Genomic DNA, 27,569 nt, shown 5'->3' on the forward strand with positions numbered 1-27,569 from the left:
GGAGTTTTTTCTAACAAAATGTTTCAGTGAAGAATATAATCTCACATTTAGTCCAATGGGTGAAAAAGACAGAAACTAAAAGAGCAAAATTCCATCAGCTGAACAGAAAGTAACAATTGATGCATACGCCAACATGAGGCTACTGTTTCTCTTCTACTTATTCCAAATTTTCTTGACAGTAAAATCAGGTAAGGCTGTTTTCATGGATTATTTAACCAAAACACTGCACTGTATTGGTACACACACTGGGGATTCTGCTAGTGATATTTTGGCTTTCACACACTGAATTCAAGAAAACAAAAGACTTTTGCACACCTCTTCTGCTCAGGTGCACATCAGAGAAGATCTGAAGCCGACAGCAATGGAATAGATAAATATCAAAATAGCACTATATCAAAAAACTGCAATGGAAACATTTTTTTCGCATATAGATGAGTCGCATGACACTATAAGGGGCCGTTCGGTATTTATGGAATGGACCACCGAAGGAAAATAGGGGAGGGTCATGTCTTTTTATTCTTTGTTGAGGGGAGGGTCACCCAACGTTTTCATATTCATGAAAACAGCAACATTTCAAAGTGGCTTGTTTGGTGCATATTTGTCCATGTAGCTCTGTGTCAGTCCCTCTGCACACCACGTTTATCCTTCATTTCCTGCTTCCTTGCAGGGTAGCCTGGGGAGTTAAATAAAGACCTGGCACTGTGGCTTTCGAGTGGAGATACTGAGGGTCCTCTAGGCATTAGCAAAGATTCTAGAGCGAATGTGATTTCTGGCGCCATTGCATTCTCTTTCGTTCCATAGCTGTCAACATTGAACATTGAAAATAAGGGAGATTTTCTGGGTTTCTCACCCAAAATACTGGAAAATGTCAACATTCGTCCCTGTTAACGTTGGAAGGGTTGCAGTAGTAGCAACAAAGAAGCCTACTTTATTCACGCCTAACAGCCTATATTCATTTGGTCAACTTTATATAGCTCTAAAAAGGCTAAATTTACCTTTGGTTTACTTTTAGTTTACCACTGTGTGACTTTTAACAGTGGCATGCTTAACATTAGTAAAGCATACTTGTGCTTCATTCATCCACACATCCAGCTCCTCCTAATGTTTTGACAAGCATATCTACCAATTGACCTTGTTCCTGCCCATCTCTAGCTTTGCTGTCTCCATCCTTTCTGTTTTTGTTGTTTGCAAAAAATATATAGTATTTATTGGTAACCAGCAACAAGTGCAAGTTGTAATCACTGTCCTTCTCTCTCCTGCGCAAACAAAATGTGTTACGTTCCAAGTACTGTTGCTTAGTGCGTAATTCTGCTTCATAAAGTTGAACAAATACATTTGGTTATTTTACAGAAAAATATAAATAGCCAGTTTATGGTCTACAGTGCAGAGTTGGTAAGTTATGAGGCCAACTTGGAGTGAATAATGTGAGGGGGAAATGACAAAGATGGACTTTAACCTTTGATTTGATACTTATGTTTCTGTAAGCTCTTACAGTTTTGAATAGACTCTTCTGTTTAGCTTAAAGGATAAGTTTGGTGTGATATTGACCTAAAGTGTGTTGAAACATGATACCGAGTGTGAACTTTTGTCTCATAGCCCATCTCGGCTTGTCCCTTGCACTCCGAAACTCGAAATCTGGCGCTAGTTAGCCAGTTAGTAGTAACATGTGCTCTGTTTCCTTCTACCAACAGGTTTTCAATGGGGGTGCCTCGGGCATCGGGCTAGCCATGCAAATAAATCATTGCCATAAAACCTGGCAGTTTTATGGCAAGCGGTTTTAACATACCTTATGGCAAATTGCCTACACTGGGTAAACTTGGAAGCTTACCATTGTGTGTGCATGCATGACAAGCTGTTTTAACATTTAAATGTATTATTCGTAGGAGCAATGAGATATTGATAGTCAATTGAATATAACAGTTACATTTCATGTTCAAATTTGTCTTATCAATAAAAAAAAAAGCAATTCATGCTTTAGACCATTTTAATAAAAAAATAATGTAAAAACAAAGTACCGGTTCAGGCACCGTTTTAAAAGTATCGATTTAGCACCGGTATCGGATAAAACCCAAACGATACCCAACCCTAGAAGGTACTGTATGCATAAATCGTCTTGTAAATAAACTACCAGTGTTGGAAAGTATTCTTAAGTGCATATTAATATACAGGCTATGGCCAGAGGCACCCTGAGAAAATTTTACACTTTTCACAAATATTAAACCGCTAGATCCATTCTCTGAACCAAATTCTCAGTTGCCTGAACACATTTCTTGAATCGACAAACCTTTTGACTAAACCCTTCACATGGTGCACTCAAAAATCCTTGATTTTTGCTCCATTTTAACCCTCTCTGGTGAAATGTAACTTAAGATTCTGATACCATCCTAGCAACATTCTGGACACTGCCTCCTAGCAAAATCCATTTATGAGATTTTAATTATCTAAATTATTCGTAATACTAATTTTAGTTCAAGGGAATGTTAGGCTACTGCTTCGTGTCGTAGGCTACATCGCAAGTCACATCATGTTCACATGCAAAGCAATAACGTTAACTTTAACACCAAAATGCCTGGAGATATGGCCGCCGCTATTTCAATGTATTAGGCTATTGCCAGGCAATATTAGTTCTCATACATGACATAACATTACCTAAGATTACACTCAGCCTAGGCTAAACAACACACACTGCTGCTGGATAGCTGATCATCGTGACTTGGTGAACAGTGTTTTCCCTGACTGACGCGAGAAGCGAGGTTCCATTCATTCATTTTCATTCGGGGCGTGCCCTGCCGTGCTTCTGTCTGTTAATTTGCAGCAGGCTATTATCGGATGAAAGAAAAATAAACTAAACGTTTTCCCGATTAAGATATAGCATACTTTTTAATTTTGGTGTCATAAAATATAGAAGCATAACGTTAAATTGCCTAGTAGAGTGTCCATGTAGTGTCAATGTAGGCCTACATGTCTGCGCAAGTGAAACTGACAAACTGAACCTCTCGTGGGTATAGGCCAGAAACAACTATATTTAAAACCACGAATGAAATGGATTACTGTTACTGTTCAAACGAGCGATTTGATAGCCTAATCCACTGCACGAAAAAAAAAAAGGAAATAGCAACGTGTTCTATTTCTAACAGGTGAATATCGTAGCAAATAGTATGGCGATGGCAGCTAAAAAAAAAAAAACATTTATTTCACTCATCTCGCTGAAATGAACGTGGCCTGTTGCACAAATAAATTAATTAGGCAGATGATCTACATCTTCGTTAACCTAAAGCTAGTTTTCATCTCTATTGTTGACGTGAAATATGTGTCCATAGTGTCAGTGAAGTGATAACATAATTATGCAGTTGCCGGTAGCCAGTGTTCACATCACGGGAGTCAGAAAGAAGCTACCAAGACGGGCCCTGCTCTGTTTCTGTCCCTCCCAAACTGCGCTAAAATTGTGTAGGCTATTTAACAGACAGAATTTAAAAAAAAAAATGCCCTTTTATGATCCACACTACCTCTTACAAAATAGGCCTACTCCAACGTTCATCTAGCTCTTGTGAAGTATGAACTTCTACAACACTGCCTATACAATTGTCAGCAGTCAGTAACAGCATAATGTGACTTAATGGCCTGTGTGATTGGGATGTGGATTGCTCATTTATTATGAGTAGGCCTATAGGCTATGGTATAGCTATGGTATGGTATTCTCTCTGATATAATAAATACAACACATTGGGTTTGGCAAGAAATTTGGCAATACTACTTTCACACAAGTGATGGCACCCCTGCTTGGAGACAGAAGATTGTCCGTTTTGCTTTTAAGGATTTCATCTGCAATGGAAAAAAATGGAACGCTATGCTTACTTTAGTGCTGGACTTGGACTCGACTTGATCAATAGGGACTCGACTCGGACTCGACGTGGATCAATAGTGACTCGACTCGGACTTGACTCGGATGAGTAGTGGACTCGACTCGGACTTGACTTGGAATTTTTTTTTAATGACTTGGACTTGACTCGGACTTGAACACTGAGGACTCGAACCTGGACTCGGGGCATAGTGACTTGACTACAACACTGGAGTGCAGATACGTGTAGGCTATACTCTGCTTGTCACACACACATTTTAGAAAAGCATGTGGTTACACTTTACTTGACAGTATCGACATAAGAGTGACATGACACTGTCATGAACGTGTCATAAACAAGTCATAAACGTTTATGACAACGCTTCTGTTATTAAGTGACATTCGGTTTTTGTTATAACAAGTTAGGATTAGGGTTAGAGGTTAGGATTAGGGTTAGGTTTTGGGTTAGGGTTCATGTGTCATGACAGTGTCATGTGTTCATGACAGTGTCATGTCACTGTTATGTCGATACTGTCAAGTAAAGTGTTACCAAGCAAGATTTAGTGGAGTCATGGTGTTGCATACACTGTGATGTGTGCAAGCAGATTTCTTCTGCAGAGATACATTCACTTGTCGTCAAAATACCAACATCCTGTTTGATTTTGCGTTCCTTGCTCTTAAGGAGAATGGCAGATGTCACTCTCATTGGTTTACTGTATGTCACACCCAAAAAACACTCATGACTAATTATGAAACATAAGAACATCTCTTTAAAATAATGCGCCTGGCGCAGGGACCAATTTTCTTGTTCCTAAAATAAGAAATGAGAAATCAGACACACCCTAAACATGAAAAAAGTGAGGCCTGTCACACCCACACACACGCACACTCATAAACCAGTAAAACCACACACACACTCAGAAACACACATACACATAGAAGCGCAAACATACATGCACATACTCACTTACGTACTGTACACATAGCATGAGTTGCAAAAGTAGGAGTATGGAGTTGGTGATTGAGAAAATTGACAATCGTGATTTATTTCTGCAGAGTGATTTATTTGGTACATCTAGTTATGTCCGTGCTAGATGAATAACTGGTTGAAAGAGAGACGTGAATTAAGATGATTCTTGATTTGTCTCATACTGTACATGATGTAATCGGGGGGGGTAATTTTCCATGCAGTGATTCACCAAGTTTATACACCTTTTCTTCTACAGGTTCTCATTCTTTTTGGATGTTCAGCACATTCATAAAGGGTGAGACTCCATTTCCAGAATACCAGGCTATATTTATGCTGGATGACATCCCGTTTGCATATTACGACTCAAATGACAACAAGCTTGTACACAGAGGTGTGAATGGTCCGGAGAGAACACCTGACCTGGGATATGTTCCTCATGAAATCAACTATCAATGTATGAGATCTAGAGCATCCTATCTGAGACAGCTTCTAAACCACACAAACAGTGAGTCAAAGTATTTGACTGGCAAAGTACCTTTTAGCAACATCTACTGTATAGTGTAGAAACAGTAGAAGAGAAAGACGAGACATTGAAATAAGAGTTATATTTACATAATTAATGTTAAACTCAGAAAAAAATGATAGTGATGTAGCAGTTCATATATGGATTTTTGTGTCTCAACATCTGTCTTTCTTGTGCTTCCTGAGGTTTTCATGTTCTACAGAGAATTTTGGGATGTCAGTTACAGGAAAATGAGGACATAGGAACTTTAACACACAAAGATGCATTCAACGGGGCAACTGGAGATGTCCGTTATTACAATCCACAATCTGACAGCCTTTATACTGACCAGGTGTGGCCAGATGCAGTGGATGGCATATGGGTTGTGAGTGTGCATATAGCTTTTGCATATTACCATCCCTTGTGCATTGAAACCCTCAAGACAAACCTGGAGAAAGAGAAAAATCGTGTTCTTAAAAAGAGTAAGATTATTTGCTTATTGGCTTTAGGACAAAAGCATCTGCCAATTCCCATAACCATAAACCATAACCATTATTGATAGTTGTGCAAATGTTGCCTAACAGTACTCTGTAGACATATTTCGATTGTGTATGGATTGTGTTTTTTTTCTTTAACAGTGATCCATTTTAAGAATGACTTGTTGTATGCTGTATTTATGACTACATTTCACAGTGAAGCCCAGAGTAATCCTCTACGGCAACGGTCCCCAACCACCGGGCCGCAGGACATTCCTAACCGGGCCGTAGCCTACGACATGAGTTTTAAAAAAATGCATGCAAACTAAACTAAATTTAATTCGCAATAATGTCACGTTTTTACATGGCATAGGCCTATATGCAGTTGTTTGATTGCACGCATGTTTGCATTTTGCAAGGTCTATTTTCTTACATCTGTCTGTCCCGCCTTCAACACTTTTACATATTGCCTTCAGCGCTGCGCAGCCTCAGGTCAGCTCACTTCACTTGATCAGTTCTTGGCGAACAAAAACAGCAACAAAAAACAAGCATCTTTAGCAGGTCACTGGCCAGAGTGTTTGAGTTGCGAGAGCCGCTGCAGAGATTTCTTACAGAAAAAAAAGTCACCGTTAGCTGCACATTTTAGTGATGAGGACTGGGTGTCAAATCTCGCTTACCTGTGTGACATATTCGGGTTGCTTAATGACCTCAACCTGTCACTCCAGGGGAGAATGACGACTGTCTTTAAACTGGCAGATAAAGTCGCTGCATTTAAAGCCAAGCTTGATTTGTGGGGACGACGAGTGGACCAGATAAGTTCCAAACAGTAGTGGGGGTTTTGGGAGAGACTGAGGCAGGGCCCTTTCTCTCGCAGCTGGTGCGCGATCACCTTGTTGCACTTTCAAATGAGTTTGAGCGTTACTTCCCATCCTCCAAAGATCCACGGCAAACCAATGAGTGGGTCCGCAACCCATTTGTCAATATCCCGAATAGTCCTAACTTGTCAGCGCAGGAGGAAGAGCAGTTGATCGAAATTGCAAATGACGGTGGTCTTAAGAGTGTGTATAAGAAAACCTCTCTGGCGGGTTTTTGGATCAAAACCAAAGCAGAATATCCCGAGATAGCCGTAAAAGCGCTGAAAACGTTTCCCACCACGTATCTATGCGAGGCCGGGTTTTCGGCAATGACTGCAACTAAGACCAAATTGCGCAATCGACTGGACATTTCAAACACACTGAGGGTGTCACTGTCTTCCATCACCCCCAGATGGAAGCTTCTTGTTGTAGGGAAACAAGCAGGGCTCCCACTGATTATATTCGTAATGCACGTTTAGTTCATGTTTTGTTCCCATATTTTGTTAGGGATGTTCACACTTATAGATGTAGCTTCAAGTTGTTCAATATTCATAGTTCATATTGTTCAATTTTCATTTCTTCAAGTTCACGTTTTTCACAAGAGATCGTTACCTTCAGTTACCTTCACTGTTCATACATAACTAAAGCTAGTTCTTTTCAAGTAATGCATGCACAACACATATGGAACATGGAACCCCCGAACCCATCCCCCCCCCCCCCCCCGCCGGTCCGTGAAAAAAAAACAGGAATCAAACCGGTCCATGGTACATAAAAGGTTGGGGACCCCTGCTCTACGGGGTGCAGTGTTAATTGTTTTGAGAAATGCACTATCTGTTGTGCAGACATTAATGATGGTCAGAGAAATGCACCAAAGTGACTGAGAAAAACTAGTGATCCATTAAGGAAGATTTCTTCTGTACTGTATTTATGGCTACATTTCACAGTCAATCCCAGAGTCAGGCTCCTCCAGAAGACACTCCCAGACTCTGGAGGGGCCAAAGTGACCTGCCTGGCCACTGGTTTCTACCCCCGTCACATCAACCTGACCCTGCTCAGAGACGGCCAGCCTGTGTCTGACCACCTGATCACTGGGGGGGAGCTGCTACCTAATGGAGATGAGACGTACCAGATCAGGAAGAGCCTGGAGGTCAGTGCAGAGGAACTACAGCATCACCACTACACCTGCACAGCTGAACACCTCAGCCTGGACAACAAGCTGGACATCAGTTTAAGTATTATTGATTTACAAATATGGAATGTTGGATATATGATTTGTATAGTTTGTAGTTTGTAGTTTTAGTATCAGGTGTATGTTGTGTTTAGTTTTGATGTCTGTGTCTGCTTTGATGGCTGAACCCTCATACTCCTGTACTCTCTGGGCAGATCATGAGTGGGATTCAGTCACCACATCCATAGTGCCCTCCGTGCTTATTGCTGCTGGGTTACTGTGTCTTGCTGGAGTTGGTGTCGGGGCCCTTGTCCTATGGAGGAGGACCCGAACAGGTGAAATAGGTCTTACTGATTTCACTTAAATACTTATTTGAGACCTTTAGATTATTAAAGTTCAGACCTGTCCACTGGTAAAATGTGTGACAAATCAATGCAATTGTGTTGATTGGAAATACCCAGAGGCTCAGAGTGTACAGTGTACCGTATTGTGTACAGTCGATATTTGTGTATCAACAAAATAGTTCCACTGCTCATACAATGAGCTATGCTAGTGGTGGTGGAAATTGGATAAATAAGGCAACATTTCAGCTCTTACTATCCTGTAGTTTTTATTATAGGCTAATATTCCACTATTCCACAAGGATAGGTTGATAAGTTAACAAAAACAGGAAGGAAGAAATAAAGCATTTGAAATGTATCCCACAATTCCACTAAGAGGCATATTGAACTACTGTATTGTTTACATGTTTTTTTCTGCATGGGTCAGCTATCATGTTGTGATTTGCTCCTTTACTACACCCACTTCTGAGCAAACAAGCCATATAGGTTGATCATGTAGCCTACTGCTGTCATAGCCTACTGTTCTTTCTTCCATAAAATAACTTTAATTCATATGGTTAACTCTATTATCCTTTCTACTTGTCCCTATAGCCATAGTTAATTTCGGGCTCATCATTTTCAGCGGGGGACTGGCTGATCTGCTGCTCAGGCTACTTTTGTTTTTAGGCCTATAGGCTACTGCATACACAGATCAAGCTTGAGTTTTGTTATCAATATTTGCATAAATTTTACCAAAATGCTAATATTTTAATTAATTTAATATGTTACTTGCGAATAGGTTGACAACGCTACAACGTCCAGTAGGTTATTAGCCCAATTACGCCGTTATAATCATGGCTATCTCTCTTTACCAGTTGCCACTTATATGTCTGTCCTCTTCAAAAAATAATTTGAATTCCAGTGGTGACGTACACACAGTAGGCCTAACAGATGATTATGTGACACTAAGATATTTTAAGGGTATGGGATTAGCAAAACGGCCGGCAGATTTTGAAAATAAACAATTCAAATGGTCCTACCCTCTTTCCTCCAACTCTGGCCCTGACTCCACCCACTCGAAGAACATGAACGCGCAATCATGCACGAGCGAAAACTCAGATGCACGAGAGCAAGTCAGGCTAGCACTATACGAGCTCTAGTCTCCATAATACAGTACATACAATCGCTCACATCAGCTTCCCCCCCAAGCAGGTTAGTTAGCTAGCTAGATCTACGTTCTTTATTGACCTCCTAAAGGGTTGTAGTTACTAGTTCCACAAATGCCTGAAGGCGCATGATTTTAAATACAGTACATAAGAAAATACAGACTTATGAACTAAGAGACTTTGACTATAAAAGATTACAAGCCAATCGCCAGGACCACTATACTGCAATTGTTTGTGTTAGCCACATGTAGCTGCTAATATGCTGACGGCAAAAGCCCATAAAGACCCGTTAGCTTTGTGGTTTTACTGTCGTGTAAATGACAAAAATACTCCATAACATGTCTGCGCGGATTAATAGTTCCTCAGCTTCTCACCTGTCCAGCAGAGATGATGATTCTCAACTTTTTACTGCATTGCCATGAACAAAGTAAAGGCAAAAATGGTGTTTCTTTGTTGAACAAATTGGGATGCAATGTGAGCCTTGAATTGGATGTCATGCAGGAATTTGCTAGGATCTCAAAACCGGATTATGAACATGTTTTGGCATAGAGAAACACACAATAGCGTTGGATTATAAACATGCTTTGCCACAAAAACAGACAAAAACGTGGGGTAAGTCCAGCTATATGAAGTTATTATTTTGCTGTCACTTCGTCTATTTTATAACCCAGAAGGATGTATTTGGTATCAAATGATAGCTGTGTCTCCTCTTTCATCTAACATACGTGGCATATATATCCGATCACGGGTCCGCGAGTAATTACTCCGAGAGTAATGGGTGTGCAGCGTTGGTTTGTGTACATGACGTTAAAATTTTGCAGTCACTTCGTCTGTTTTTATAAGCCAGGAAGATCGAGATCCATGGTAGCCCTGTTTCTCCTCTTTCATCTGATATGCTTGTCATATCTATGCGATCACGGGTTCGTGAGTAATTCAAACGAGAGTAATGGGTGCGCAGGTGAACGCAGAGAAGTATAGACTTTGCGTCAATCGGGTTCTAAGGGTTAAACATAGGACCCCTTCATATATCTTCTTCACAATTTTTGCATCCATTGAACGTGTGAGTTCTTGGAGAGTTTCTGCTTCAAAGCTGCAGTTGGCAAGATTTTTTGATCATATTCACTGAAACCAACACTATGCTCCGACAGAACAACATAAATCAGCCTGTTTTAGAAAAAAACACACTTCTACCTCCACCTAGAGCCTGTTATTTGTGAGATCTGAATGTCAATCACAGTCTGGTGCGCAATAACAAGCACAAACTCGATGAGAGGGTGCTCGGTGGTAGTGGGTGAGGGGCATGAGAGTTGTAAACATTCAAAATTTTAGCTAAGTCCCCTCAATCTGTCAGACTTGCCAACTGCAGCTTTAATCTCTTTGCAGAAAAGCCTCCCAGAGCTGCCAGAATGTTAGAATAGCTTCCCAGAGCTGCTGCTTGGATGTGAACTGCCTCCCACCCTCATAGATCTTTTGCTTGATGATGCTCCAAAGGTTCTCAATAGGGTTGAGGTCAGGGGAAGATGGAGGCCACACCATGAGTTTCTCTCCTTTTATGCCCATAGCAGCCAATGACCCAGAGGTATTCTTTGCAGTATGAGATGGTGCATTGTCATGCATAAAGATGATTTTGCTAAGGAAGGCACGGTTCTTCTTTTTGTACCACACAAGAAAGTGGTCAGTCAGAAACTCTACATACTTTGCGGAGGTCATTTTCACACCTAAAGGGGCCTACCAGCTCTCTCCCCATGATTCTGGCCCAAAACATGACTCCGCCACCTCCTTTCTGACGTCTCAGCCTTGTTGGGACATGGTGGCCATTCACCAACCATCCATTACTCCATCCATCTGGATCATCTAGGGCTGCACGGCACTCATCCGTAAACAAAACTGAAAATTAGTCTTCATGTATTCCTGAGCCCACTGCAACCGTTTCTGCTTGTGAGCATTGTTTAGGGGTGGTCGAATAGGTTTATGCACACTTGCAAACTTCTTGAGGAAACCTTCCTTTTTTTTTGTGATCTATTTTTTTATTGTATTTTACTTCATACAACAAACACATAAACAAACTGAAATACATCTAAGACAACAAATAAGACAACACACATCAAATAAAACAACATACAGCATTCAACCACATTCACTCCCCCCATCCCTTGCTCCTCCCGCCCCCGCCCAAAAAGAAAGAGATTCGGTTATCTGATACAGCTCAACAAAGTTGACAAAATTAGTATGCCAAATTAACTCATTGAATGCCAAGCTGTTTTCGGGAGCTTTGTCCTAGAGTGCCAGCAATCTAGACCATTGCTGATGATTTTTGTACAGCCACAGCATCTGTGTTATAGCTATGAACACGTACAATAGCTCGATTAAAAGGTCAGACTTTAAGCTCTCAGTGGGTGCAAACCGTGTATTTCTACACGCCTCTGTTCCTGAGAAATCCCAAACTAAACAGTGGCTAGTTTTCATCAAAATCGCTGTTTTTTTTCTAGAAATAGAGATATAACGTCTTTCATGAAATATGAAGTGTTGCCTGTTACTTACTCGTGTAAACATTCCGGGAAGTGATCAGTGAGACCTGGCGAGACTGCCACCTCGTGATAGACCCACGAAAATGGCCTGGTTTTGACCTGACGTGCATGCGTCACTGATTCGACCCAAAGCGGCAACCGAGTTATGATAAAATGTCCAGATAAAATGTCCAGATTGTGCGTTTTCATGAGTTTCACGATCGTCATATATTTCATTTCTATTCATCACAGTTCCCAAAATCACATATAAGGTGTATTAGAGTGTCTAGTTTCGTAATTTAAAAAAAAAAGCTAAAAACGTAATATTACGTTTTTGGCACTCAACGCATGGGAAGGAAAAACGTAATATTACGTTTTTGGCACTCAATGAGTTAAGATAAAAGATGAAAAAGCAAGAGTAAGCAGAAAGGGGACATAAGACCATGACTACTATCCCAACATAATGTCGATAAAGGATGACCATAAATGAATGTTTTTAACCTGAGCACCATGCATAATGGCCACTGATTTCTCCAGCCTAGCCAGATCTATAACTGTATTTACCCAGTGTTGATAAGACAGATCATGAGGTGCTTTCCATCTCTGAGCTATAAGCTTCTTGGCAGCAGTTAGGCCTACCAGGAACCAATGTTGGTGCATCAAAGACAGGTCTAGACCAGTAAAATCACTAAGCAATAAGATAGTTGGGGAACAAGGGATGGTACACTCAAGTACTATGGACATCTTATTGGAGACCATACTCCAAAAATCTCTCAGACCAGGGCAGTCCCAGACCATATGAACAAAAGTTCCTGTTGTACCTGAAGAACATACTGTAGCTGGCAGTTGGGAGATAGGTTTAATTTCATTAAAAATAATTTACGGGGAGTGCAGTAGAGTCTGTGTATGAAATGGTTGGGATTACGCGATGATAGGACTATCCTTGACCAGACTGTAGACCAATTGATTGTGTTAGGTGCAATTGAGAGATCTTGGCTCCAGTGACTATCAACCTGCAGCGGTTTTTCTGCATGTATGTATGTGTAAAGAGAGGAGACCAAGCCTCGGGTAGATGCAATACCACAAATTCTATGAATCAGATGAGGTTCCAAATGTTCTCCCCAAGGGACTCCATATGCCCGTAAGGCACTGCGGAGTTGCAGGTAGAAGAAAAAAGAGGTACCAGGTAAGTTGTAATGTGACTTCAGGTCTTGAAAAGATCTGAGTACATTACCTGATGTAATGTCGGAAAGGGTGTAGATCCCTTTATCGCTCCACTGATGGAAGGAAACCGGATGACCACCCAAGCGAAGGGCATAATTATTAAATATAGGAAGGTGAGGATGGAATTTTGAAAGATTTTCAGATTGTGGTTCCATGTTTCTCCATGTGGAAAGAAGATGTGAGATTAATGAACCAAATTTGGATTTACAGGTTTTATAAGGGATGTTAGAGTAGATTAAATCCTGAAGCCTATGTGTCTTACTAGGTTTTCTTCTAAAGAACGCCAATCTACTTGTGCATCCGGGTTTAACCAGGTATGAAGAGGACGAAGTGTTAAGGACCAGAAATAAAACTGGAAGTTTGGGAACCCAAGACCTCCCGATAGTTTTTGCCTCTGCAAAATGGACATTTTGATCCGTGGGCGTTTCCCTTTCCAGACATACCTAGACTAGCCTGGGTGTTCCCATGCTGCCTTGCGCGCGATTTGATTCACGCTGCTAAGGCAGCCTGGAGACCATGGAGCAAATTTTCGCCTGAGATAGGGAACGATCACAGAACAAGGGGGAAAGCAAGACGATGATGAGCTATGCACAAACACATTTGATAAGACATCTGTGGCACCCAATAAATAGCCTGGCTAGCGCCACCACTTCTCAATGAGACGTGGTCTGGGAACCAAACGTTAATTTTCTCGTATTTGAAAAAAATGCCCAGATCCGTTTATTGGGTGCCACGGATGTCTATCAAATGCGTTGAACACTCCGACCCCGTGAGAACCTCAGCAGAAGTTTCTAATATATGTAGTAGTCTGCGAACATTGTCTGAAGACCCGAGTCGAAAAAAGTGCATGCTTTAAACAAAACCTTCTAGCTACAGCGCATTGAATCAGTGCGTGAAATACCGGAGCTAGTGTGCGTGTGAGCCACTTTGTCAGAGCGATATTGTCAACGTCAGCGAGTATTTGCATTAGATTATCGTCTAATGGCATCAAAAAAGTTTACCTGAAATTAAGTGTTGGGTCTTCTATTCGCGGACCCTGATTCTGAAGGGGAATATCTGTCTTCAGAAAATGACGGTGATTCGTTTAGTGAGGCTTCAGATGCGTCCCTGCCTTGCAATGATGCAGCTGGACAAAGTGAGTTTACTCCATAGTTTAGCTTACACCAAGCACAAACGTTGAATCGTTTGCCCAATGTCACTGGTGGGAATAATGTTTCACGGGTTCGGAGTGTTCATCGGGAAGTTAGCAGGGTGTGGCGAACAAGGCTGGAGGTAGCCTAATGTCCATGTAGCGCTAGCTTCTGTCTTCTGAACGTGTGCCTCTCCGCAATCGCGGCGACAGTAACGTGGTGGAACCCTTGTCTAATGCCACTGGGTATGTTAGACGAGGTCGAAGTGCTCATAGGACAGTTAGGGGGGAACGTAGAGTCAGTGTGGGGAGTCACAATGAGAATGACAGTAGGCCTAGTCCGAGCTGCGCAAATTCTCTCCACTCGACGCGAGCGCGAGGCAGATCTGGCCATGCAGCTTGCAACAGGAGCAGAGGTGGTGACACGGGGCAGGAGAGCCATTAGGCCATGCATAGTCTATCACAAGATGATGGGAATGCTATGGATAGGATATGGATAGTCATTATCTCTACAGCAAAAGGCCTGCTACATAAAAAAAAAATTGTCAGCCATTTATTAGTAATGATTTACACTGTTGATTATCTATTTCCCTGACCATTTAGGACATATATGTGTTCTTTTTTGTGTGTTCATGTCCTTGTGATGTGTGTGTCTTTGTCAGCTAAGAAAAAAACAACAAAAAAAACATCAACAAAAACAACAAAAAGAAAACAAATACTAACATTGTCTCTTGTCTTGTATCGTCATCTCACTCCTGATCTGTGCCTTGCCGTGGCAAGTGAGCTTTTGAACGAAACAGGTCTTGTCTACTTGTGTTTGTGTGTCATCTGAATAATATATATGTGCCCCATACATGGAATCAGAGTGCCTACTGTATGTAGTAAATGGAAAATCTCTACATCAAAAGGTGCCTACCGCTACATGCATTTGGTTTGTTTCTGCCATTTATTAGTAATGATTTACATAGTTTGTTTAATACTTAGTATTTACCTGAGCATTCAGTATTGTGCAATATAGCATACAGAAGGTGAGGGACATTTTGGGGGGAAAGAAGTGGTGCATTTTATCATTCAAACATGCGACTTTTCATGAAAAATCTATAATCCAAGATGGCCGCCACCATATGACGTCATAATATGCAAATTAGATATAAACATTTAATCCCTACATAAACTTTGGGTCATCCTTAATATTTCTCTAATTTACAGAAAGTATCTATCTCTTATCACTTTTAAGATATAGCCTTTTGAAATGAAGATGTCAAAATCGAACGTTTCGAAAAAAAACCTCTGGCGCCTAAAGGGTTAACATCTCTCGAAAAAGAGCCAATTGAAATGGCATGGTTGAACATGTTCAGCAACAGAGGGCCAAGCTGCGACCAAAATTGCAAATACAGTTCAGGAGGAATTCCGTCAAACCCAGGCGATTTCCCTTTGTTAAGGCTACGTAAAGCCATCTCCAATTTGGTTATTGTAAAAGGTTTATCTAGGGATGCTGCCTCATGGGGCAATAATTTTGTAAGCTTTAAATCCTTAAAAAATGTGTCAAGTTTAGAGGAGTCATATGGAACCTCAGAACTGTACAAGTTGGAATAAAAAGAACGGAAGGTGAAGTTAATCAATTTGGGGTCCGTAACCAGAACTCCTTCTGATGTTTTAATGGCAGGTAGCCTATATGCGCGAAGTTTTCACTGGCACGCAGGCTTATGGCAAGTGAGCGGCTGGGGCGGGCTCCCTCAAAGTAATGGTTTTGACGTGTGCGGTGGATAAGAAATTCAGCACGCTGTCGGAATAATGAATTCAACTCGTCTTTTATTTTTTTACGTTGGGTGATTGAATCTGGGGAAACGTTGTTGTGCATGGCACATTCCAATTGCCCAAGCTCGCGTTCTAATTCAAGAACCCTGCGTTGACGAGTCTTGTTTAAGTTGGACGCAAACGATACACAATTACTTCTAATATAACCTTTCACGGAATCCCATAGAATGCGAGTGTCCTCGACTGAATGCTCGTTAAATGATATGAATTCTGTTAGGCCAGATTCAAGTTGATTCACAAAGCTCTCATCGCGCAATGAAGAGGTGTTAAGACGCCAGCGTGGAGCGCGGTCATGCGATACAGAAAGGTTAGCTTTACAAATGACAGCCTTATGGTCTGAAAAGGCCAGGGAGAGCATGTCCGTACTTACCTTTTCAAAGAGATCCTTGGATGTAAAAATGAAGTCTATTCTAGAAAATGATTGATGTCTTGCCGAAAAGAACGAGAAGTCTTGTCGATTATGATTGGTAGCACGCCATATATCAATTACCGAAAAATCATGAGCCCATTTTCTTAATGCACCAGACGCTGATCTCTGATCACTGCCCTCAACTACAGCCGTCCGGTCTACAGAGTGGTCCCAGACTGCGTTAAAGTCTGCTCCAATAATTAACCGGTAATCTGCCAGATCATGCATGGTGTTAGACAATCGCGCATAGAACTCAGAATCAAAACTGTTAGGGGCGTTAACAGACAAGAAGGCAATTTTCTTATTTTCTATAATGGTTTTCATAAAAGTGATTCTACCATCTAAGTCACTACCCACACCTAAGTTGGTGAACTTGAATCTTGCGGCGGACAACAATTAATACTCCTTTAGTTTTATTAAGGACTGAAGAGTTTGCCTTTACACACTAATGTTTATTCTGCAGTTTATGGACATCCTTCTGAAGCAGGTGGGATTCGCTGACCATGGCTATGTCCACTCCCTCCCTTCTAAGTACCTCCAGAAAACGTATGCGTTTAAAGAGGCCCTATGCAACAATTTTAGCAAAAATGACCTTAATTATGCAGTTTGAGAGTCGTTCTGATGGTTCTACAACACTTTTTGGGTCGTTTGGTGGGTGCTTCGTCTCCCCCTAGTGCTTCTCCGCGGAAAAACCGAATATGCAACTTTCTGGTCACGGTCGGAACACATCCAGATGTAACTCGGCGGAAATACTCGAAAATGTAGTCAGATTTAGTCAGATTGTAGTTTCTAAGAAGACTGCAAAACGGACTCCGACTTGGCTTTGTTGCTGTTGAAATTGTAAGTAGCCTACCTTTGGGTGAACTTCGTTTTTGTAATGTGATTTTTGCTCGACCGTTTTATTGTGAGCCCTATGTGTTTAGCTTGGTTTATTGATGCTAGCTCGCTAGCTATTGGGGGTTTAGCGTAGCAGTCACTTGCTACCGAAGCTGCAGGGGGAGCTATGTCGTGAATAATGCGAGCCCAAATCAGGCGAAAACCCAGAAACAGCGAAGGAATAACCAGACCTGCATAGGGCTTCTTTAAAGGGCAAATTCAGGCCACACGCATTAAAAGAAAATACTGTAAGTTTAGTCATTCATATCATGGTACCAAAGACAAATAATGAGCTGTGAGTAACATGGGAAAAATGAGCAGGTAAATGAGCAACATCCGTCCCCCGTCCCCCCCACCCCCAACAAACACATGCACACACACACACCAACGTAGCAAACACAGACACACCAGACGACCCCACACACACAAACACCCCCAGCCAGAAACGTAGCCACACACACACACACAACACACATCCCGCACAGCAGCAAGCGAACCCCCCCGCACACACATACACATACACACAACAAACTGAACAAAACAATACCAAAAACAGTACATGGATATTGCCTGACCAAGCAAGCATATTCTAACCCTCCCACCTAACACTTGAAGGCGAGTCCCTAAGAAAACTTATGGCCTGTTTTAATCAGTACAAAGAAAGTAATATGACCTTAGCCAAGATACAAGGGCAAAACAAAACAGATAAACAAACAAACAGACAAGCAAGCCATCTGTAGGTTTAGTCTAGGCCTACCATTCATTTCCATAGGGCTTCACAACACTGGGTTCCATAAACAAAAAATGATTAAGAGTCTTTGAACAGCAGTAAACAATAAGCTCTATTTTGAAGTCCCAAATGTCCAGGCCACGAAGTAAAAGAAAAAGGAAAATAGAGATATAAATAGGCTAGATTAAACAACAGCAAAAGAAGAAAAATAATAGGGAAGTAACCTAGAGCCACTCGCCACTTACCCCCCCAAAGCGCCAGGTTAATAGCGCTGTTTCTAGCCTATTTCAGGTCGGGGAATTTAATTTTCAAAACGTCCATGGCCGCCTCTAAGCACTCGAACTACAAGGTTTCATCATCAATCCAAACAAGAAGAGTGCCCGGATCCTGGACTCTGGTCTTAACTGATGTCTCATGAATTTGATCCCGTAGCGGCCAGTATTGGTCCCGAAGTTTTCTCCGACGCATCCTCAGAGATCCGTAGCTTCACACCGGGGAGGTCCCTTGGCTCCAGCGGGATGGACTTAGCTGCGGGTCTTAGGCGACATACACGAACAGGTGGAAATGTTTGTTTGTTTGTTTGTTTAGGTTAACTCGCTAGAGTTTTGCCTAAAAGTCCCAAAGGGTGGGCATCGTTTTAACGTCAACTATATAAAATAAAGAGTAGTTATTCCATCACAAAAAAGTTGATTAAGAGTGTAAGAACATTTTCTCCCCACGAGAGTCGGACCCACACGTCTCACTCGCTGCCGGCCGCCATGTTCCTCAGATCTCTTTTGCAGGAAGAGGGAATGGCAGAAACCTTCCTTATAATGCCTTTGTCTGCACAAAGCCTGCCTGTGCTCTGAATCAGCGACAAATTTCTTTACAGTACGATGATCACGCATAAGTTTTCGGGAAATTTCCAATGTTTTCATACCTTGTTCAAGGTAGTGCACAATTTCACGCTTTTCAGCAGCAGAAAGATCCTTTTTCTTTCAAATATTGCTTGAAACCTGTGGCATGCTTAATAATGTAGAACTCACACAAGTAGGGCTCACCTGGCAAACTAATTATCACGGGTGTCTGAGATTGATTTCAAAGATCCAAAGAGCCCTGAGGCACAATACCATCCTTGAGTTTAATTGAAAAACAAAAACATAAATGTTTAACACTTAATCCAATTTGCATAATTATTTGGAACACGGTGTAGTAGGGGTAGTGGTGGCGGCGTCTTGTCGGCCATTGTCTTCTACTGTAGTTATCAGCTAACTCCAGTACCGCAGGATAACGTCAAACGGAAGCAACTTGCACTTTGCACTTGCTCTGACTGGGTCACGAGCTTTGAGTATGTGCACAAAGAGGTCACACATGCGAACAGGGCCAGGTTAAGGTCATCTGGGGCCCGGGGCATAGGCCTCCCCGAGGCCCCCCCCACCCCAATTTTTTTTTTATATATATTACTATTATTATTATTATTATTATTATCAATATACATAAGACAGAGAGATAGAGAGAGAGGCAATTAAATTATGACAGATAATATAAAAATGAAATTTGCATTTATATTGTGGAACTGTTAACCAACATACAAAAAACAAGTAGCCAGGTCAGCCTAAAATGTGCAACTCCCGAACTCTGAACTATGAAACATTGTAGCCTAGAGTTTGGCGCGCACGTACACAGCCACATCATGATACATTGTTAACACACAGCCCTAGCCAGCCACGACGTCAAATACATTGAAACACGCAGTCTAGCGCGCACACACACAGCCCAGCCACATCAAATACAAACAAGGGGGGGGTGTTGGAGCCGATAACGGTAAGGTTGTTAGGGACAGGGGTGGACGTGGATTTATCACTATTTTGATCCTTGTTTTGAAAAAAAAGTGGACAAGGCGCCTGCAGGAATTAATGCGATGGTATGCCCACACCCACCTAACTTTCAACACTTTGATAATATTTGTCCCGGTTAGGTTCCTGCATTGGTCAGTTAAAAAGTAGTCTACATAGTAGGCTATGACATCCACATGCAATATCTTTACAACAACAACGCCTCACAACGACCTATTTGTTTGAACAACTTTGTAGGCTATAGCCCTAAAGGCTAAAGTTACCTTTATTTTTGTTCTAGCGAAGGCTACGTTCACGTATGGCTTTAAACAGCGGTAATGCTAGCCATTTTGACAAGCACAATAATCTTGCCTACCTTGTGCTTGCGGCTTGCCCATTTGAAATAACTCCTCTCGCTTTGCTGTCTCCATCCTTTCTGTTTTCGTTGTTTAAAAACGTGTTATATTCATGATGAGTCTCGAGTTAATTAATTAGCTTATAACATTGTGTGCTCATAACCAGCATAGATAGTAATAGAAAACAACAAGCTAGCCGACAACTTCTGTAGCATAGGCTCTCCTGCTCAAACAAAAGGTGCGCGCGTGCATAGTTCTGCATTAAGTTGATTTTGATAACGTGTTTACAAACTTACTTTACAGAAAATTGTAATAGCCTACTGTCATGCAGTTAATGGAATACTGTGCAGAGTTGGAAGTTATGGTAGCCTAGGCCTATTTGGTGTGAAGTTGTGAACACACACACAGGGGCAATTCTCTCTCGAGTAGCCTGATACGCACAGTGTGTAGGCTACTGGGGTACGGCCGTGGTTTTGGCGCGCCTTACTGAGAACGCCCGGCTGCCACTCTCTCTTTTTTCGAGCTCCGCTTTCATATTTCCTAATTGTCTCATGCGAAGCCATTGTTGTCTGTGATAGCATGCATTGATAAGGGGAAAGACAGGTGACGATAAGACATTTGTTTTCTTTTTTAAATGTCCCGCGCCGGGGCCCCCTAGTGGCCGGGGCGGGGCTGCAGCCCCTTTGCCCAATGCACAAACGCGGCCCTGCATGCGAAGGGGAGGGGGGAATAGTGAGACCGTTTGATTGACAATCTTACTGTCCAATGCTTCTAGGTGGTCTTGGAAATAATTGGATGGAGTTTTCCGAGCCCTGCCCTTTCCACAGATTATTGAATTGTTTCATTTCCATTTCTGTGCTTCCATCTCAGTGGCTGTAAGTGGGTTAGGAATAGGATTTCAAGTGATTTTGCAAAAATGGCCAAAAAAGAGAATCCCATACCCTACCTTTAATAACACAGCAGTGAAAACGATATTGTGAGATGTTTTATGTTTTTATCTGCCTATAAAACTGTCAGATACACACTATATGTAGTATAGTAGTGTATTATATGTAGTATAATTCACGCACACAAAAAAAGCTCTGGCCATTTAAGGGACTGTACGATATTTACCGGGGGGGGAGGGCCTAAGAGAATTTTTTAAGCCTTAGGGGAAGGCCCAGGAGAAATATTTTGGCCTGGGGGGAGGGCCGAGGAAAATTATTTTTTTCCTGATCCATGATATTTTTTTCCCCTGATCAATGATCCGTTTTCGATATTTTAAAAGGTTTGTAGGCCAAAACATGATTCACGTCTCTTTGACAGAGTGGGCGAGTCCAAAAAGTCGCAACCCTACCTGAATCTCCCACAACTCCCCTCGTAAGCTTGCAGGTCGCGGTTATGAGTCATAAACAAAATATTTTAATGATATTCGGGTCATTTGCAGGCGGGTCAGTTAAAATTAATTAAATATATATTTTCTACAAATAGGCCTACTTAAAATATCACGAGAAGGCTAGCATCAATACAGTAAAGCATCAATACAGTAAGTCAACAGTAAAGAAGCTGAAGACGCGAGTTAAAATAATAAAGACACCCCTTCAGGAAAAGCGATATAGGCTATGGGAAATGCGAAGCCATTTAAAAGTATGACAGCCGAAACGGGCAGCCTGCAAGAATAAATCTTATGGCACAGACTACACAGCCATATCTACCGGTATGTAGGCTATAGGTTCGCGCATGCATAAAAGTTAGCCTACCTTAGTTCGTTGTGTTTGTGACTTTAAACAGTGGATGTGCTTTAGTAAAGCTTTTTGCTTCATTCAGCATTTTAAACCAGTTCTTACGCTAACGTTTTGACCAGCAATGTATCTCTCTTGCCTACCTTGACTCCCCATTTCTATTTTCGAAAGAAGTATGTCCATGGCCAAATCTTATCCTAGTGTTCTAATCCTTGGTGGTTGCGTGCGTGCATGCGCTCTTATTCTCATTCTCTCTCCTGCGCAAACATTAGGCTATGTCCTGCATGCCTGCGTGTAGTTCTACTGCATAAAGTTTCGCAAATAAATTAGTTTGTTTTACAGAAATGGAAGCACACATTTTGTAAATAAGCGGGTCGGATCGCGGGTCGGGTATAATTTTGTCCTAATTAATATTCGCGGTCCGAGTTGCGGTCGGGTTGATTAAAATATCGGGCGACCGCGGGCCGCTTGTGACCAAACCCGCGCAACACTGGTTTGTAGTCCCGTGTGTGTGTATGTGTGCTTATGACATTTGCTGGCCGTTTTAACCTTGTAAACGTCATTTTTCGACCAGTTTTATTTGATTCACGTAGGGGGCCCTACGCCCTAGGAGAATTTTTTTGAGCCGGGGGGAGGCCCCTGGAAAAAAAAATTGACCAGGGGGGAGGGCCAGGCAGAACATTTTTAACCCGATCATCTGGCGACCGGCCCTCCCCCCCCCCCCCCCCCCCGCTAAATATCGTACAGTCCCTAACCAGCACAGTTTAGCACAGTGTCAGAAAAGACAACAACACTTGTTTATGATTAACATGTAGTATTGTACATGCTATTACCTGAATGGTATGACTGTAATCACCTGCCCTGTTTCGTACATGCTATTACCTGAATGGTATGGCTGTAATCACCTGCCCTGTTTTGTACATGCTATTACCTGAATGGTATGGCTGTAATCATCTGCCCTGTTTTGTACATGCTATTATACCTGAATGGTATGACTGTAATCACCTGCCCTGTTTTGTACATGCTATTACCTTAATGGTATGACTGTAATCACCTGCCCTGTTTTGAGACAAATGATTATGAACGGTGTTTCAGGTCGAGGCTCACAGACCTCTTTGCAAGTGAACACAGAAGCTTCAGGTGAGTGTGCCAGAAATTAATAAAGACCGTTTATTATCATTTGTGTTGATTTGTTCATAATAAGACAAATAAGAGACTCAGATTTGATTGTGTGCATGTTTTCTCTCATTCCATACATTTTGTTCATAACTTGCCATATCCATGAGTATCCACATCCATATGAGTATCCATATCCATATGAGTTTCCACATCCATATGAGTATCCATATCTTGCCACAATGCCAAAAGTGATCCTAATTTGTAATTCTGCCTCATGATTCGGATCCACATTTGAAATGTAATATAGGTTACAGATGACTGGTTTCCTTGTTGCAATTGTAATATGTAATGACACTATTTTAATTACTTAATCGAAGTTGCATAACTTATTACATTTGATTACATTAATATACAGGGACAAGATACAAATCAACAGAATGAAGCTTATATTCTACATATAAGATTTACATTGTTTAAAGAAGAGTATCCAGATGTAATCACCATGATTTTGTTATTTCAGCAGAATCTGTCAAATTTAATTACATGTTTTTTGTCAGTAACTAACTGATTACTATTACATTTATTTAGTAATTTAATTATGTAACTCTCTTGAAATTAGTTACTCTCCAACCTAATTAATAAAAATAATGAAAACAGTTATTTAAATAATGTTTTCTTTGCATTTCTTTCAGAGGAATATAAAAGTCTGTCAACCACCGATACAAATTTTTGAAGACTTATGAAGACCTGCAGCCAACCACTGACTCACAGGAGGCACATTTCTGTAGGACTTTAGGGCTGTCCCACTGTCAAATCCTAATGTTTAATAGGGCTCTCTCATAGACTATCTGAGCTTTTTAGTTATGATATGTAATGTGTAACAGGGCTCTCTCATAGACTTTCTGAGCTTTTTAGAGTTATGAAGTGTAATGTGTAACAGGGCTCTCTCATAGACTCTCTGAGCTTTTTAGAGTTATGATGTGTAATGTGTAACCAGTGTTGGGAGTAATGCGTTACAAAAGTAATGTAATTACTGTAATATATTGCTGTTTGCGGTAACGCGGTAATGTAAGGCATTACAAAAAAAAAATCGGGTAATATTTACTCGGTACAAACTTCAGTAACGCGCGTTACAATGCAGTTTAACCCAAAATTAAGCGCTTGTTTTGTTTTGATACATATTCGCAACCACGCGAGAACAACAGAGGAGAAAAAATCCGCGCAAAATATAATAGTAGAACGTTATCTCCTGATACTGGTTGAATATGACTGTGGCTGCAGCAGACTCGCAGGTGGACTCTTATTTGCGGGATGACATAAGCCTACGCTCATTATTTTCAGCTTGTCAGAGACAAGGCTATGAAGAACATAATAGTTAGTGCACTTTGTGTGCGAAACCGAAAGATCTCTCAGCTCGCGAAATAGCACAAGTAAACATCTAAAGTAGTGCCACGCTAATCTTTTTTATTCTTGATAAAACACAAACTATGCTGTTGTGCATGTCAGCTTTGTGCTGTGAACTTAAATTGAAGAGAATAAAGGGATAGAAATGCAGAAAAAGATTGTGTAGCCTGGCAGTGCCACCGCTCCCACCACGCGCATCACGCACTTTGCGTTGGGCACCAAAGGACAGAGGGGGCACCCAAATGTAACCAATGAATAGTAGCTTTACTGCAAACTGCGTTTCACTCTTCATCAATAACGTTTACAATGTCAAAATGCACTAACACGATGTTACATGCAAGTTTGATACCTTTTGGGTTCTCTCAATCACCACGTAGTACTAGAATTGGTGGGTCTTCAATCATTCGTTTTCCAAGCATTTAGGCTACATGAAGCACATGATATGCTGAGTCGACTGAAACGCATTCCATTCAGATAGCTAGGTGGATACCAGGCTCATAATTCACTTGTATTCGCAAAACGAAATGTGAAGCAACATGTCATTGCATACTTCCATTTCCAAAGCAATGAAGGTTGCTTAAAACAACTTAACATTGTGCATATTTCAAACAAATAAGGCTTGTAAACAAGAGCTGGCAAAAGGGCATTATGACAACGTAAAGATCAATGCTCTTAAAGTGACAGTGCACCATTTATAAGTAAAACAGCATTTCTTCAGAAATTAATGTTTAAAATACACAGTAATGGTCTGTAAATAATAGGCCTTTTATTTTACTTTAGGTGTTTGAGTTATCATTTAAATGTCACTCACTCAAAGCCACTCACTTAGGGCACCGAAATGGCCAGCAGGCCACCATCTTGACATGTCTTTATTAAAGGAACCGTATGTAAAAATTGTATTTCAATTAATCATAAAATTGCCCTGATATGTCACTATAGACATTAAGAAATCATGTTCATTTCAAATACTTATATCACTGACAACAGTAGTCTGGCCAGGATATTCTCATTTAAAAAGTGAAGTTGCAGCCCTCAACTGATGTTGATGTTGTCATGTTGTGTTTTGGCCTAATGCGCCACCCTCCACCTATCTACTAATCACAAAGTCAGTAGTGTTTCGTCATCCGGTTGCCAACTCTGCCAGTCAGAGGGGAGGGGAAGGGGATACACCGCTCTACAGTAATTTGAAAGTGATTGTAGTACCCGTTTTGGCCACAATCTTACATACGGTTCCTTTAAGCTTTGATTTACAATATAGTAGGCTCTCTATTGGTTTTAATGAGTAGGCTTAGGCCTTAAAGTTACAGTTTTTCTATCACAATTTACCAGACTTTGACCTTTTGTCAGTTTTTAACATTCTGACTATGATTGTCCCTTGTATTGCATTATGAGCACTGCGCCTATTGCATTCTACTGTTGCCTTAAGCCTAGCTCAGTCATTATGCTATACCACATCTCCCTCCATTGGAAGAGCAAGCTGCATTGAGCGTAATAAACTGCATTTAGAATGGCAAATCCATATTTCTAGATATTTTGGTGAAAGTAACTTAAAAGTAATGCAATAGTAGTGTAATGCCTTACAATTCAGAGACAGTAATATTATAATGTAACAAATTACTTTTAAATGACAGTAATAAGTAATGCATAGTACATTACGATTTTGAAGTAACTTGCCCAACACTGTGTGTAACAGGGCTCTCTCATAGACTTTTTGAGCTTTTTAGAGTTATGAAGTGTAATGTGTAACAGGGCTCTCTCATAGACTCTCTGAGCTTTTTAGAGTTATGATGTGTAATGTGTAACAGGGCTCTCTCATAGACTCTCTGAGCTTTTTAGAGTTATGATGTGTAATGTGTAACAGGGCTCTCTCATAGACTCTCTGAGCTTTTTAGAGTTATGATGTGTAATGTGTAACAGGGCTCTCTCATAGACTCTCTGAGCTTTTTAGAGTTATGGGGCCATATTTTGCACCCTGACGCATGGCGTAAAACTCGTTTTCCACCCAGCGCAAAGTGTATTTTCTTATTTTGCACGTTTATTTTTTAAACAATGCGCCCAGGGGTGTAGCAATTAACAACTTAGGGAATGTAGTTAATGAGTAGTTATTCACCATCATTTGCAAATTGGTAATGACGGTTAAAAGTGATTAGGGGAGAGGCGAGAGACACGTATGGAGAACAGCTGAAAACACACGAGATATAGCGTTGCTTTTTCCAGCCTATGTTTTCGATGGTAACCCATTGTCAGTCAATACTGAAAGTAACTTACTGCATATAACTGTCTTGTCGTTGACTGACACACCAAGTTAGTTTCACTTTGCCAATGAGTTCAAATAACAGACGAGTGCAAATGCGTGAAGGCTATGCTAGGTTTTAGTAAAGCATGGTTTAGTGGAATGACTATTCCATGCGGTCTCGCAAGCAGCCTTCTTCAAATGCGCTGTTGACTGTCAAAATACCGATGCATTCTTTGACATCGCGCTTTGCGCCGTTAAAGGGAATGACAGATGTCATTCTCATTGGTTTAAATGATGTTACCCCCCAAACACACCGATGACTGATTAAAAAACCTAGGAACACCTTGTTGCGCCATGCACTTGACGTTTGATAACGAAAACCCTCCCAATGTGGACTGGACATCCTACTAAATTTGAATAAGCTTTTGACGATTGACAATGTGCTTTAGACTGTCATGATAGGGCCCATGATGTGTGTGTAAGTAAACAACCATCAAAAAACTACAAAGGAAATTGTTGAAATTGTATGAAATTGTCCCGTTTGTATTTCTACCATTAGCTGTCACCGCCTTTTGCACTTGACATCTGATGTCAGTGAGGGTTCAATGAGGAATGTAAGTCAGTGAGGGAAGTGGTTTCACTGGAAGTGGATTAGCCTACACAGGTTAGCCTATAGCTAGCTATTGCTAAACCTAGAATTATGCTAGGCTAGGCGAATGGGAGTGCGTCCGCTCCCACCACGCGCATTACACACTGTGCCTAGGGCAAAGGAAAAAGGGCGACCAACATTTAGTCATTTAGTAGCTTTACTGCAAACTGTGTTTCAAGAATGTTTACAATGTCAAAATGATGATTGACTTTTTGGGTCTTCTCAATATCTTCTCAATATCCACCACGTAGCAGATCCACTTAATTGGGAATGCATCTTGCGC

At 41.2% G+C, this 27,569-nt stretch overlaps 1 protein-coding gene across 2 annotated transcripts; it reads left to right on the plus strand.

Annotated features, from left to right (window-relative positions):
* On the plus strand, nt 1-24,575 carry LOC143105744 (patr class I histocompatibility antigen, B-2 alpha chain-like). 2 transcript variants are annotated; one of them, XM_076269833.1, is made up of 7 exons: nt 1-188; nt 5,065-5,313; nt 5,517-5,792; nt 7,585-7,872; nt 8,024-8,152; nt 22,974-23,018; nt 23,690-24,575. In XM_076269833.1, exons 1-7 carry the CDS (start codon nt 134-136, stop codon nt 23,728-23,730), a joined length of 1,083 nt encoding a protein of 360 aa, XP_076125948.1. In that variant the 5' UTR covers nt 1-133; the 3' UTR covers nt 23,731-24,575. The 2 variants fall into 2 exon arrangements, with proteins under 2 accessions (XP_076125948.1, XP_076125949.1); XM_076269834.1 differs by having other exon boundaries at nt 2-188; nt 8,024-8,143.
* Nucleotides 24,576-27,569: the final 2,994 nt, after the last annotated feature.

This window comes from Alosa pseudoharengus, unplaced genomic scaffold (assembly GCF_046254945.1).
Source record: "Alosa pseudoharengus isolate Yale_2024_CS ecotype anadromous, Long Island Sound unplaced genomic scaffold, YU_APseudo_1.1 YU_APseudo_1.1_scf_6, whole genome shotgun sequence".
NCBI classification, from domain to species: domain Eukaryota; kingdom Metazoa; phylum Chordata; class Actinopteri; order Clupeiformes; family Clupeidae; genus Alosa; species Alosa pseudoharengus.

What these genes read in the sequence shown, in the direction of transcription:
- LOC143105744 (XM_076269833.1), top strand. Translation starts at nt 134, where the DNA reads ATGAGGCTACTGTTTCTCTTCTACTTATTCCAAATTTTCTTGACAGTA. An exon ending in TTTCTTGACAGTAAAATCAG is followed by an intron (nt 189 to 5,064) that starts GTAAGGCTGTTT and finishes TTTCTTCTACAG; the next exon opens with GTTCTCATTCTTTTTGGATG. An exon ending in AAATCGTGTTCTTAAAAAGA is followed by an intron (nt 5,793 to 7,584) that starts GTAAGATTATTT and finishes TACATTTCACAG; the next exon opens with TCAATCCCAGAGTCAGGCTC.